Source organism: Doryrhamphus excisus, chromosome 12, assembly GCF_030265055.1.
Source record: "Doryrhamphus excisus isolate RoL2022-K1 chromosome 12, RoL_Dexc_1.0, whole genome shotgun sequence".
Lineage (NCBI taxonomy): Eukaryota > Metazoa > Chordata > Actinopteri > Syngnathiformes > Syngnathidae > Doryrhamphus > Doryrhamphus excisus.
In genome coordinates, this window is record NC_080477.1 from 18,883,653 (window position 1) to 18,899,475 (window position 15,823).

At 41.1% G+C, this 15,823-nt stretch overlaps 1 protein-coding gene across 3 annotated transcripts; it reads right to left on the bottom strand.

The window, feature by feature from the left end:
• Positions 1-32: 32 nt before the first annotated feature.
• On the bottom strand, positions 33-13,731 carry pkma (pyruvate kinase M1/2a). 3 transcript variants are annotated; one of them, XM_058089809.1, is made up of 11 exons: positions 13,595-13,731; positions 8,507-8,691; positions 8,323-8,414; positions 7,397-7,528; positions 7,072-7,258; positions 5,848-6,118; positions 5,571-5,721; positions 5,326-5,478; positions 3,040-3,206; positions 1,856-2,037; positions 33-530 (listed from the first exon to the last, which is right to left on the bottom strand). In XM_058089809.1, the coding sequence occupies exons 2-11, from the start codon at positions 8,661-8,663 to the stop codon at positions 424-426; spliced, it is 1,599 nt and encodes a 532-aa protein (XP_057945792.1). In that variant the 5' UTR covers positions 8,664-8,691; positions 13,595-13,731; the 3' UTR covers positions 33-423. The 3 variants fall into 3 exon arrangements, with proteins under 3 accessions (XP_057945792.1, XP_057945791.1, XP_057945790.1); XM_058089808.1 differs by lacking the exons at positions 3,040-3,206; positions 13,595-13,731 and adding exons at positions 2,541-2,707; positions 12,857-12,912; XM_058089807.1 differs by lacking the exon at positions 13,595-13,731 and adding an exon at positions 12,857-12,912.
• Between the last annotated feature and the right edge of the window lie 2,092 nt (positions 13,732-15,823).

Here is a 15,823-nt window from a genome sequence, read left to right on the forward strand (position 1 = left end):
ATTTTGTTCGATTGCTCGGCCGAAGAGAGGTGTTTAGGGAAAAAAAAAAAAAAATCACATCACCTAAACAAGAGCCGCGATGCGCATGCGCCAGAGTCCGCCACTAAGTTGGACCGCATTGAATACAAGAGTCCTAAGTGTGAATACATACAGCAGTTTCTTGGTCGACGTTGTGTCAATCTGAGGCACCGTAGCCTGGTTTCAATTTGTGAAATGAATGGACGCAGGAAGTGGATTTGCACAGACCAGCCTACAAACCCGCCTGGTTCTTACAAACAGGCTGCCTGGTCTCCATCTGATATTATTATTAAATAGGAACTCACCAAGTATCGCCAGAGGAGTGAATGAATGAATGAATGAATGATGGGAGTGTTGAGTGCTATAGAGGGCAGGTGAAGATGAAGGGGACCCTGTTCAGGCAACTCAGGCCACCAGAACAACGCGCATTGTGTTGGTGTAACCGGACCCTGGACGCCAACCTGTCAGGACGATGACGACGTCGCCCTCCTTGAAGAATCCTCTGACCTTGCCTGCAAATTCAACATAAATAGCACAACGGAATCAATCCTTGAATATTACACAACCCTGACACTTTTACAAGACCTGTCTTTGGGACATAATAAGATCAAAAAAAGATTAACTCATTGAAATCAAAGTATTTTTATGTTTTTATAAACACAGAAATCATGTAGATGAAAAAAATAATCACACATGACAGGAAGGAGGAAGTGACAAGAGTGTTTTTAGCAATTTTAGCACCATTGTTCAGTACCAGGGCTGCACGGTGGAAGAGTGGTTAGCACGCAGGCCTCACAGTTAGGACACCCGAGTTCAATTCCACCCTCTGTCATCTCTGTGTGGAGTTTGCATGTTTCCTCCCACATTCCAAAAACATGCTAGGTTAATTAGCGACTCCAAATTAGTCCATAGGTATGAATGAACTTTTTCCTCCCTTGTTAATTGCTGTTAGTTAGTTCCGGCTGCACGGTGGACGAGTGGTTAGCGCGCAGGCCTCACAGCGAGGAGACCCGAGTTAAATTCCACCGTCGGCCATCTCTGAGTGGTTTTCTACGGGTATTCCGGTTTCCTCCCGCATTCCAAAATCATTGTCCATAGGTATGAATGTGAGTGTGAATGGTTGTTTGTCTATATGTGCCCTGTGATTGGCTGGCCACCAGTTCAGGGTGTAGTCCCGCCTCTCGCCTGAAGACAGCTGGGATAGGCTCCAGCACCCCCCGTGACCCTCATGAGGAAAAAGCGGTAGAAAATGAATGAATGAATGTTCAGTACCAGGGCTGCACGGCGGTCGAGTGGTTAGCACTCAGGCCTCACAGCTAGGACACCCGAGTTCAATTCCACCCTCGGTCATCTCTGTGTGGAGTTTGCATGTTTTCTCCCACATTCCAAAAACATGCTAGGTTAATTAGCGACTCCAAATTGTCCATAGGTATGAATGTGAGTGTGAATGGTTGTTTGTCTATATGTGCCCTGTGATTGGCTGGCCACCAGTTCAGGGTTTACCCCGCCTCTCGCCTGAAGACAGCTGGGACAGGCTCCATTCACATTTGGAATTTTTGGAATATTCAGTTCCGAATGGGAACACTGTTCAAGGTGACCTATGATGCTCATTCTTCAACCCTTTGCATTGACTTGTGGGCTCCTATAGAGCAGCAATAACAGATTTTTGTAGAATCTGCACCAATTTTGGTAAAAAACACGCAACTTTGTCGCACTTGAAATATTTACTCAATGTCTCATTTCAGACGCAAACTACGACCATTAAGTCACAGTCCAGAGCCCTGTTTAATGCTTCTACAATCAATAAAAGAAGCAATTGCACGAATATTGATCTTACCCATATCCATGGCAAAGTTGACACGCATGTCCACATCCTCGGCCCACACGTCGTGAGCGGGTTTGGTGTAGAGGACCGGGAAGATCCCGCGGTACAGGTGAGCCTGGCGGGCCGTTTGAGCGTTACGGGTCACGGCCAGGATGGGTGCACGTGGCCTGTATCTGGAGAGCAGGTGGGCGGACCTACAAATCACACAGTAATGAGGTCATTACAGTAGCTTGATTCATCAATTAATAATTTCCAGTAAGTGAAATAAATAACTTTTCCGATGCAAGACTCAGGTCGCCTCAGTGTGATGCGGCGTCTACGCTACATGTCAATAGTCAATCGTACTTTGTGTGTACTTTGCAGTGGAAAAGCGGCGTTATATTCCACACAAATGCTGTGACGTTAGTTCACTCAAGTCAATTGCTGTCTCCTCCAACCCTACTTCACTGCACACATTCATTCAAAACACAACACAAGGACAAAAGTATTGGGACACCTGGACCGTATGAGTTCATAACCATACTTGGATGAGCCATCATTCATCTCCAATAGTTTTGTAATCAGGGCTCTCAAGTTCTTCCACACCAAACTCATGCATGCCTTGAGGGATCTTTCAAACTGAAGTATAAATTCGATCAGTCATCTGGTTCAGAAGAGAGAACCGGGGGGGGGTGGGACGACTCCCCGCTTGTCTTACCTCCCGGTCTTGGTGAGAACAATAATGGCACTAGCGCAGCACTTGAAAGACGACTCCACAGCGCCGACGGCCACCGCCTCAGAGGGGTCTCTGGTCAAGTGGGAGTGTCTCCTCAGCTCCTCGAACAGCTGCCTATGGAAGGTGGCCGCCTCGGCCTCTCGTGCTATCTGGTCCCCAGAGAACCAATTTGTGAAGGGTGAGGAAGGGGGTTACTTTCTCTCGCGCATCACCACCATTTGTCATTCACACAGCAGGGAGGGGCTAGATATCACTCCACTAATCCACCTGGTTGTTGTTTTGTTTTGTTTTTTTTTTGCTTTAAAATGTGTTTAAGTGGACACAACCCAAAAAAAACAACAACCCGTAGTTTAATAAAAGTGATGGCCAGCCTCTCCCAAGCTTCTGCAAGTCCCTATCTGGCCCTACACTTCCCTGTCATAGTTTCGACATCAGCGGCTTTTGTTGACCTGCAAAAAAAAGAACGAGACAGCCGGCCTACCTTCCGGAGCCCGTGAGCACAATGATCGCAGAGGCCAAGCTCTTAAAGGAGGCCTCAACGGCGCCGATTGCAATGGCCTCTGCAGGGTCTTTGCAGTACGGCGTGGAGCGACGCAGGTCCTCAAACACCTGACGATGGAACATGGCCGCCTCTGCTTCGCGAGCAATCTGGTGAGCGAGCGAAGGTATGATGCAACAAGCCAAGGCGTCCCCACGGCACACCAGGCACACACACACAGAGACAGGATGGTAAAGATGGAGGAAGGACAGGAAACCCAAAGATGTTAAAAAAGCACAGAAAGGTGAAAAAAAAGTACGTAGTTAATTTTGGGAAGAGGGAGAAAGGCGGGAGAACATTATTAACACCAAAAACGTCACCGCAAGCCTTTGCATGAGTCATTAAAATGTCATCTAGGACTATATATGAGTTAGAGCAATATTAAAAATGATTGAACAGCCACTGTAAAATTAAAAACTTGGCACGCAACACACAAACAAAAATAAAAACACTAAAAGAGAAGAAAGAGAAGGGGAAATAAAGTACATTTTAAAGTCGAAGTCAGGGGTGCTCACACATTTTCAGCCTGCGAGCTACTTTTAAAATGACCAAAGACCTACTTTAGACTAGAAAAACAGAAAAAAAATCTATTTTTTTAATTTAAAAAATCATTTAAAAAAATATATTTTTTAATATTTGTAATTTTTAAAAAATTATATATATATTTTAATGAATATATTTTTTCTCTGTTTTCAGGGGTGCTCACACATTTTCAGCCTGCAAGCTACTTTTAAAATGACCAAAGACCTACTTTAGACTAGAAAAAAATTCTATTTTTTTAATTTAAAAAATTATAAAAATAAAAAATATATATATTTTTAATATTTGTAATTTTAAAAAAATATATATATTTTTTTAATATATATATTTTTTTTTCTCTGGTTTTCTAGTCTAAGGTAGGTCTTTGGTCATTTTCAAAGTAGCTCGCAAAAAAAACAAACAAAAAAAAAATATATAGTATATATATATATATTTTTTTTTAATTATTATTATTATTATTTTTCCCCCCTGTTTTTCTAGTTTAAAATGACCAAAGACGTACCTTAGACTAGAAAAACAGGAAAAAAAAATATATTCTGTTACATCAGAACAACATCATGAGGCTAGTTAAGAGCATGAGACGCCGCCGTCATTGGTGGAATGGTATATACAGCAAATATGGCTCCACCAGCAAGCCAGGCTTTGTGCTAAAGATGCAACTCAACAAAACCTAAATTCCCTAAAGAGTGCGCGGTCACAAAAAAGGGAGAGGTTGACGTCATATTACTGTACTTCAGTTGAAAAGTCAAAGTATCGCAGCAATCATACTGTAGATGTAGACATCTTAACACTGACCGAGTTAGTTTAAAGATGAAAGTTGCATATCCGTGTATACTGCTTAATCTATGCTGTTAGGGCAGTCTTGTTAATGCAATCGACCCATGCTACCTTCGCCATCGACCCGTAGCTCGCCATCAACGTAATGGGCACCCCTGGTGGGTTGAGTTTGAGTTCAGACAGCGACACACATACAGCACATACACATACACAGCATGCAGGGTTAATTTAAGAAGAAAAGGCACGTGTGGAAGCATTCGTGCTTCTGTACAGTATCCGTAAACACGGTACACAGCGACATGCACAGTGAGCCACACAGTCATGTGATTCACCCTGACTGATGAAGACCAAGCATTCAAGACTAGTGACTGTTGAATGGTATACTAATGGAAGGCATCCAGATATTATACTGATCAAAGTGGGCATGCAGAAAATCAAGCAAAAGGCTTAAGATAGCGGCTATAACGTTCCCTAACATTCTCATTTCAGAGGCTTTTTTTTTGCATACATTTGAAATGTTGGAAATGTATGAAGGAGCCCTTTGGAGCAATGGAGGCATGCTTTAATTTCGCTACTATGATGTAACCAGCAGAGGGCGCAAGTAACCAAGATGGAATTGGTTTGCTGCCTCTGCTGACCTTTTTCATTTATGAATTATTGCAAGAAATCTGTCTAAATAAGCAACTGTTCAATATTGAACATTTCTTGTTGAAAGTCTATCCCTACTGCTGACCCTTTCTCATATTAAAAACAGACAAACAGAATCATGCAATATCAGGAATATGAAGCAGTTTAGAGAAGATTGTTATAGCAGTAGAGAAATTATTATTTTAAGGGCCCATGTGCAAAGGCCCTACTGTATCTTTAATATTATTATTAATAATAATATTATTATTATTTACGACTACTGACCATGTGTTGTGTGCGCACAGCTTCCAGAGGGTAGTCTCCCTTAGCGGTCTCACCGCTCAGCATGATGCAGTCGGCCCCGTCCAGCACGGCATTGGCGACGTCGCTGCCCTCGGCGCGGGTGGGCCTCGGTTTCTTGATCATGCTCTCCAACATCTAAAAACACGGATAATAAAGACAGGTTTGAAAGGGTGAAGACTTAAAATGGAAAATAATACAATCTACATCCCAAGGTCTAAAGTTCGGACCTGAGTGGCGCATGTGATTGGCTTGCCGGCTCTGTTGCAGCGGCCAATCATCATCTTCTGAGCAAGGAAGACTTTTTCTGTGGGGATTTCGATACCAAGGTCGCCACGGGCAACCATGATGCCATCGCTGGCCTCCATGATCTCGTCAAACCTGTATGACAGACAACCTCAATTACACCAGCGTTGTCAGGTGCTGTTTGCCTTTTGGTTTAGTGTCCACGTGCAGCACGGAGCAACATCAATGGCTTGTCACGAAATATTGCTGATCGACACACACCTGCGTACGCCCTCATGGTTCTCCAGCTTGCTGATGATCTTGATGTCCTTGCCCTTCTCACCCAGCACAGCCCGAACGGCATGGACGTCTGCGGCTTTGCGGATGAAGGAGGCGAAAACCATGTCGACACCCTGCTCCACACCGAATGTCAGATCCTGGATGTCTTTTTCAGAGACGGCGGGCAGGTCTACAGCGGCGCCGGGGAGGTTGACACCTTTCTTACTGCCCAGGGTCCCGCCATTCTCGATCTCACACGAGAGGAAATCAGAGCCTGGAAACGCAATCAGGTGTTACAAAGGCTAACAATATTGAGCACACCTTCTTGATCCAAAACAGGAGCTGTATCAAATAATGCTCATTTTGAGCAATAAAACTACCAGTATGTTTATTGTTGTGGTAAATCTCAGTTAGAGGGAGTGGCAGTATGAGGGAAACAGTGATGTCGTACAGTGGTATGAAAAAGTATTTGAACCTCGTTAAAATATGAAAACCTACAAATGTTTGGGTGGTTTTAGTTAAAGCAGACACTGTATTTTCATCTGTGTGATTCTGGCTCAGAACACATTTGATGGTGATTTTTTTTATGCAGAAATGTGAGAAATTCCAAAAGGTTCAGATACTTTTTCATACCACTGTAAGTGGGAGGAAAAAGGTGTGATGATAACCATAGAACACAGCTGAGTTGTCCTGGCTGTTTAGTACATTGTAGCTAAGAAACTGAATAGATCATTTTCTAGTTTTGCATACAATTGTGCATTGGTTGGAAGTATTTTATTTTGCTGTGTTTGGTCACTGCTTTAGAGCAACTGTCGTCTTACATAGGTTATTCTTTACTTGAATATGACTATGAAAATATGAATATGAAAATAATAGCTGTAATACTGCCTGGTAATTTGTGACATTCTGATGATTAGTAATCTTCAAAATAAAAGCTTCAGGCAACTCATTGTTTATCATCCGGACATTTGACGAAATAAACATTGACATTTCCTGACTCATGCTGATCTCCTTTTTGTTATTTCCTGATCGTAGGCGTAGCAATTGTGACATACGGACAATGGAAAAAGGAGCCTGTTCACTGCCAACAAAGGTTCAACTCTGGCTCTGAACTAAATCTGAACCAGGACCAAGGTTTGCTGTGGTGTTAATGGGGTAATTGTTCAGTATAAAAAAACGTTCCGCAGCAAGCAGGCCATATATTAAATGTAATTTGACTCTTCTCACCAATCTCCTTAACCTGCAGGGATATGAGTCCGTCGTCAATGTAGATCTTGCTGCCGGGTTCTACGACTTTGGTGATGTTCTTGTAGTCCAGCCAGAGGATCTCGTCACTGCAGTTGTCCTGGTAGGAGTCATCCAAGGTGATCTTGATCATGTTGCCCTTCTTTAGTTCCACCTCAGCTGTGCCGCTCTATACAAAAATAAATAAATAAACAAACAAACAAAAAAAAACACAGTTCCTTTTGTTTCTTTCGTTCTCCACCCTAAATACTGGTCTTGTACTACAATGAAGGTTAGAAAGATACAGGGCAGGAAGTGTTAAACTCACTCCCTTGATGAGGCCGGTCCTGATCTCTGGGCCTTTAGTGTCCAGGGCGATACCGATTGGCCTGTACTGGATGCTTCCTGGCTCAAAGCTCTCACATGCCTCACGCACATTCTTGATGGTTTCAGCATGGTACTATAAAAGGAGAAACACAAAACCCAATCTGCTATAAAAAAAAAAAAAATCCAAATATAAAAAGTAGAGCAATCAAAATATATGGTACATGAGTCGTTGACACGCTGATTGACACAAAGAATCTGCAGTCCAATGAGAACATTGTAGTAAAGATGCTACAATAAATGTTCAATAAACTTTTAAGACATGGCGTTTTGTATTGTATTGTTTGCCGAATACTTTATCTAAGTATCTACAATGACTCATTGGAGCATTGCACAGTTTACAATGTTCGCCATGTTAAAATGATGGTGACTGTTTGACTTGGATTTGAAAAACAAATTGCAATCAAACTCGAGCCAATTCACTGTAGTAGACTTTTAGCCACGTTGATTCAGTTCGGTGTGACTTTTGGCCCATGTCGCTCGTGTGGAGAAGCGCAACACACAGTAATAACATACGAGGCTAGTAATTGCATTAGGGGCAACATGAGCTGTAGCTGTGTATTATAAATAAAAGAGTATATGAGTTGGCTTATGTTAGACCCCCAAAAACGCTTTATTCATATTGCATGTCCAGACATTGTTGACATGGTTCAAGCATTTCAGATATTATACAATGAACAATGACTGGCAAACTGCAACAGCAAACATTGCTTAAAAGGACCAGCATGGGAACGAATGACAATGTCTCCGTGATAAGGCACATGACTCAGTCTGACATAAACGGTTAAACGTGACTGTCTTTTTGTGGCCACTGAGCTTGTACCTTGCTTGTTTCCTTTCCACCGAAGAGGAAGTTGTGAAATGACCTACCTCGTGTGTGCCGTGTGAGAAGTTCAAGCGGGCAATGTTCATTCCAGACTTGATCATCTCCTGCAGAATGTCCACAGAGCGAGAGGCTGGCCCTGAAGGATGAGCCAAATCAATTATAAAAAGGTGGAAGTTCATCACCGTTTGTGAGTACATACACTTCATGATAGATAACAGTGAGACACACCAATGGTGCAGATGATGCCGGTATTGCGAGCAGTGGTCGGTTCCGAGTCGATGTCCAGCAGGCACATGTGTTCCAGGAAGGTGTCAGCCATGGCGGCGTTGAGCTGCTGCGTTTGGATGAAGGCGGAACCCATGTCGGTACACTTTAGCTGAGGCATGGCAATTATTATGTGATCTGGAGAGGTCCTGAAAGTAGAACATTATACAAGAATATTAATTTACTTGTTTATTATCGCCTGTGGACGTTCTCATACGGCACGGTCCGCAGCTATATATTTGAATATGGTTGTGGTATTTCTGCGTGGCGTTTGCATGTTCTACCTGTGCATGTGTGGGTTTTCTCCAGATACTGCAGCTTCTACCCACTCCCCCCCCCCAAAAAAAAAATGCATGTTAAGCTGCTTGGATATTGTAAATATCATCTTGTACTTCGGTACGAGGTGCATTATTAAAAAGAAGGAAAAAAAAGGAAAAAAAAAGAAAAAACTGTATTATGGAAAGCAGGAAGTGAACAAATGTAACAGTTACTGATTGTAAAAGTACCAGATGGAGGGGTAGGATTTAATAAGCTTTGCTTCTTCCTACTCCTTATGGACATATGGAACTGTGAACTATTATGTGATGCATTCAATTGTAATCTGATGCATGTTCAAATGAAATAAAACCATTACCATAAATTGTCCATACTAGGTGTGAATGTGAGTGTGAATGGTTGCTTGTCAATGTGTGCCCAATGACTGGCTGGGGATAGGCTCCAGCTCACCTGTCACACTACAGAGAACAAGCAGTATAGAGAATGAATCAATACACAAAAGTTTAGATTGACATACAAATGAAAATGTAGAATATTAGAATCATAACAACTGTCACAAAAGTTACAAAGGCGTTAAGCATATAGAGCAGGTAACACGAGTACACACTGTTCCCTGCCAGCCAGCCACCCCCCTCTGGGTTGCCCACGGAAACGACTCATCATAAAACCTATTGACATGACGGGAGATTAACATGAACATTTAGTAGAAAAACAAACATAGTAGTGATGGCTCAGCTAGATTAGCTAGTTCGATTCCCTTCTTTCCACATTTTCCCATAACATGGTTTACACAGCCTGGGTACAAAGTGAACACATACAAAGCATAGCGTGAGATGTTTGAGGTACATTAGGTACATTTGAGCAAAGGATTGCTACTCTACTACAAATGGTTGCCATAGTTACAAAACATAATGATAGAATGGGACAGTCACACTAAAAAGGGAGTGAGAAATACTGCATTTGTAACACTAACAGTGATAATAAAAATATGATCAATCTACATGCACCTTGATGTACTAGTGAGAAATTAGAAGTGCATGACACCACATGGAGTGGTTATATTCCACAGAAACACTGGTGGTCTTGTTTTGTTGGGGGTGGGGATTCCAGACCTTTGCGGTCTGCTTCCATAGTGCCTGTGCTGACTGATGATTACGTAACAGTGGAAGTGAATGAAGCAGACCGGCGCTGTACGTGCTCTCTATCACATCCTGCTACAGCAGCAGTACACGGACATGGGAGAAGAAGACAGCAGCGTGGGCTCGACCACGGACTAGATGCTGCATATGTAATTCCAGTTTTGTTACTGTTTACTAAATACATTAGAAATCTTTCAGCATTCGACTCACCACACCTTCACGAACATTTTTGTGAGATGAGAAAGGAATCGCATTGGAGAACAAGTTGCAGCCTGAATTCCTAATATTTGAATTAATTCCATGTGGTGGAAGCACAACAGTCAATCACCAGCTGATGATGGATACTGCATTTTTAAATTGCATCCAACACCCTAATGAGATTTTTTTGGGCCCTGAAGGGGGGGAAAAAAAAACATTTGGCTGTCTGGAATTACCTTTACTACGCCTGATAACCTTGTGTTTCAAGGTCATAGGATATACAGACATACCATCTGTAAAGCTGTTAAGGTTACAGTGGTGTTCAAACAATCACATACAGAGTTTATAACAGAAAAAAATGGAGTCCAGTAAATTTACACTACGATTCCAGCTAATAAAAGTGTAGCTACTGTGTATTACATGGCTTCCAAAGGGAATATGACTGAATGAATACAATGACTAAAAAGGGCAGTCTTTTATTCATTTAATCCTGCATGTCACTCACACACCCCATCTTGGTATTATGGGAATAACAAAGGTTGCATAATTAATAGGAAATGCTCACTCACTGGGAGACATGGTTCGCATGTCAGTCCCCCGGAAAAGCCAGCTGAGTCGCCTCCACTGGTGGCTAGAAGTGTCCACAGTCACCCTGACACAGATGCTAGGCTAATTTAAGACCCGGCTGTTAATAATCCTCTCCAATCCCTTCCTAACTCTTTGTTGCAAAGTGTCTCCAGAAAACACACTGAATCACATGACTTCCTATCTTTCTAGACAGGTGCCTTATCGCTTTTCTGATAACAGACCCAAATGCAATCATAGGCGGGAGCACTGCAGTCAGGGTATCATGACATTTAGTGTCACCAAGTAAGCGCATTGAGATTGTGATGCAGTACTTGGGTAATCCAAAAGGGCTTCCATGCACTACATACCCCCGGTAGATCTTCCTGGTCCTCTTGGGGACAAAGAGGCACACCATGGTCACTGACCTCCAGAGGAAACCCAGTGTGTTGGAGCTTCTAACACTGTACACTTGTAAAATACAACACCTTGAAGTCCTAGCAGCACTGCCAGATGCGGCACTTGTGCATCGGTAGAACACCCTCAGGAGCTCAAGAGTAAATCCTGTTGGTGGTGCTGATGAAGGGCAAATACAGTGCGCACGATGGCAAGGCAATCGCCACAACTTGATGCAACAGCTCCACTACGCAACGCCCCATGGTCTAAAAACAGTCTACGGCTAATAATAACATGCAGCGCGTTTGTAGAAATACAACACAATGTATGACTGAACTAATTGTAGACCAAACATTTATGGTATGTTTACACCGCAACAAGCTAGTAAGTTGTCATGCCTGGCCTCTCTGAAGATATTTTTCAACAGATTTTCACGCCCTGGTTAGTGTGTGGCGGTTCATGTTAACAAATGATGGCAAAAATTTTGCATTGGTTTGCGTCCATTTTCTGGTTAGCATAAAATATGGAGTATACAAATACACTGCATGAGATCAACGGGTCGAAGTTCTGATATGAAAATATGACTTTTCTGACACAGTAACGCTGTGGATTAACACATTGTGCCTAATGATAGAGTTTTTTATTATACTTTTTATTGATATGGTTTTATTGATATGGTTTAAATAAGGTGATGTATAACTAGCAAAGAGTGACTGCATTCTGGTCATTCCGTTCCATTCAGTGCATTGAGTTTTATGCAGTTGGAAGTAGCAAAATGTGGAAATGTTCCAGATTAGAGGTTTACTAGATGAGTCAGTAGCTACGATGGGAAATGGAGCAGCTGTGAAGCACACGGGACTCAAGTCAAACATGATCAGATCATCTTAGAACCAGGAAATGCACTTTTCACTGAACCTAAGCCAAAAAGGAAGTTTTGTTAATTGGAAGAATTACACTTAGTTCAACAATTTCCCTGGAGCGGGGGAGTTGATTGACATGTTGATGCCTATTTGGATCGAATGTGCCAATAAAGAAGAGTGAGATAAAGCTTGATCCTAACAAAATTAAGGCTCATTCCAAATTCTTATTCATGTACAGGTTGACAAAATTGATTAATTTGATTTTTTTTAATGACAGTATTCTTACTCTTGAACAGATTTATATGAAAGTGGCACAGGTAAGTAAAATAAAAAGGAAACAGTGTCTTAATCCTCATCCTAATGGTCTTAATCTCTTAGTCTCAATCTAACATCACTTAAAGCAGGATAGTTTGCGTAAACCTGCAGACTATCATGAAAGTATTTAAACCCTAACAAACAGGCTTGTCTTGATTTTAGCCTAGCATATGAGCCAGTTCAATAAATGGGCAATTACAAAAAAAAAGGACACAAATGTTATTACAAAGACTACCAGTGATATATTTTGACTGACATGTGGAATGGCTTTTAAAAACTGGACATCTTGGGATCACTGTCTTGTTTATATCTATGCTATAAATGCTAGTTTTGAGTCTCGCTATATGAGGAAAAAGGTTGCACTTTGAAGGACAGAAATGACTACCCTGCTCCTATTTGACATCAAGCCACCTCCCTAGCTGCTTGCAAATGTAGTCAGTGTCAACAAGGCATCTCCTTTCACTGCAGTGGAGCAGACCACTTTCCATAATAGGTTGAATAAAACTGCCATTATTTCAAAACATAAAAGCGACCTTCCATTTAAATATTAGTGTGCTTAACCTTACATGCAAGACATGGTGGGGCATTGACTCTCCTCTGCGCACATCTTCAAGCAAACGACGATTAAAAGCAGTGATTTACAATGCAAGGATAACGACGGTTAATTGTGAATTACACTTAGCATGTTTAACTATGTTAGTGTAGCCTATGCGACACAAGTGACGTTCTTGTCACTGCGTCATATTTTCGCATTAGAGAGCGCTAGTGGAAGGGAAACTACCAATCAGAGGCCGAAGAGACGCACAGGCCACGCCTACAACCGGAAGCATCAGGAAGCGAATCAACAATGGGGAACACTGCGTGCATCACATTACTATTTATCCCTTGAATGCATTTAAACCCGCACTGAGATGTTCTGAGTTTGATTAAGAATATAACCTGGCTTTCTCCGACACCGAATAAGATCTTAAAACTATTAGTCCATGATAGAATTAGCAAAATGACATTCTTATTGGCAGCCTGTATGGCACATCGCAATGTCGACATTCAAGATGGCTGAAAAGTTCATCACATAACGTCCACTTGTACATACATACGCCATATTTATCCATTTGTTTTTACGCTAGCTACTTTACAAAAGTGAGTGTTTAGGTTGATATATGATAGATACGCCGTGGGATGTGAAATGCAACGCCACGCATTTTGAGGTGCAAATGTGACAAAAAAAAACAACAGGCGACGCATAAACTACATTAAACACAATATGTTGATAAAATACAACTGGTGTTATCTTATAGACCCACCTTGTCGCAGGAAACCGCTCACTGATGTAAGAGTCAGTACACTGACAAGCAGCAGCTCAAGGTGATCTCTACTCTCTTACTCCACGGAACTACTTTGTAGGGATGCTGAGACATATCCATCCGAGATAGACACCGTTCTATAATTCATATAAAGACCAAGTATTACCAAACAATAAACATGTATGTTACCTGATATATTAAATTATAAAATCCTACCGATTTAGTTTATATATATTTTTAAATTTACGTCAGGAAACTTATTTCAGTGAGTTTAGCACGCGCACTCGGAAGGATACGCCGGATAGAGCTGTGATGCGAGGGGAAGTCTGAGTGTCAGCCAATCAGAACGCGAGCTTTCATCAGGGGGTGCCTCAAAAATGTGACACGTGATCCAGCGAGTTGCTGCAAGTTTCCGAAAAAAAAGATCATTCCTTTTTTGTTGAGAAATGTATCCAAATACTAAACAATGGTTCCACAATATATCTACAAATCTTATATTTACATCTTATACACACAAGCTGCAACCATCGTATCGTCTTGAATAAGATTTCATACCAAAGGAAGTAAGTTTTGTTTTAAATGACTATGCAATATCTGCCCGTACAAGTTTACATAAGCAGGCCATATTGTCATGGTATCCGGACCAGGTTTGGCCTCTAAATGAATGTCGCCATCTAGTGTCAAAAATTGATAACTGCGTTCAACACAGAAAAAAAAACTAAAGTGTCAATATTAAATCTAATAATTGTGACGACTGATAATGAGAATGCACATAATTTACAATTCATATACTAAACTTTACATTCAAATTGACATAGTTTTTAAATTGTGTTGTTGCAAAGCCTCAACCTCTGTATTTTTACCTTATTGTAATCTAAACTGCAGTATATGGAGTACCAATTACAACAGTGCGCAGTTCACAACATATAAAGTTTAGGAAAAGATACACAACTTAACTCATCAACCATAAAGGAAAAAGTAAGTGAAAGGAAAAGAGTGAAGGAATATGTGAACAACTATATGAAAAAAAAATATGCAAGATAAGGATAAGGTATTGTTTGGTATGTGCAAATATTGCATCTATCTATTGTACATATATTTCTACACAAGTTGAGGCACAGAAAGAACTGAAAAAAAAATGTACAAAAGTGCCAAAATATATATTAGCTAATTTTTCATCATATTTTCCAGGACTTTATGGAGCCATATAAGTAATACCTGGAGTGAATATATCCATCGACTCCTCCCTGTGAGCCACTTTGCTCTCACCTGCAACCACCGCTGCTTCCGCTGCCCATGATGTTGCTGTTGTTATCCCACTATGGTGCTGCACTCAGCCGCCAATGGACAATGGACACACATGTCCAGTTGAGGGACGGAACGGCCGTCCAGTCACGCCACTTCCCCGCTTGGTCAAGACCGTGACCTGTCATTCGGAATTATTCATGGCTGTGTGGGAACAATGAGACACAGCGGGAATCTCTAACATCAGCAGCTATGATGCACTAATGGTTTTAAGCATTAAAGCATTGAGAATATAGAAGTAGGTTTATTTAATGTGCAGCATTTTCTTATTCAAATACATCCTGTAATGAATTAGAATGTGGCGTTTATTAAATGTATATGAAAAATATATTTTGTAGCTTTCTAAAGTGGGCATCTCTTCGATTTTTATGCGACATTTTCTATTTGTGTGATGAAATGAGAGTTTTCAAACAAAACGCAATTTAACAAGGATATAAAAACACTTAAACGTGTATAACAAAATAAATATACGGTCCTCATACATACTATAATTTTAAAATGTTTTCACTTTCTCTTTCTAACAACAGGCAGACAGTTGACATGCTTAATCGCTTGAGTCTTTAGGTCAATCCCAAATAGACACCGTGGGATAACGAGGGTAAAGACAGATTATCCCAAAGGCCACGTAACTATTGTCTCCGACGTACACGCAAAGGCAGTCCATGCTTATATAATAGATTTTATATAATAAAACAACATTGCACAATATACTCCCCTTTATAAAATAAATAAAGTATCAAAATAAAGTATACCTTTCATATAATAATACATGACATTTGAACGGAAACCATTCCAAAACAAGGTATGAGGAATAAAACTGAGGAATTGTAATGGTGAATAATGCTAGAATAAAAAAAAACAACATATATATATATCATATGGTAAAGGTGATTACAAATCATCGGTATAGGTAATGATGTTGCC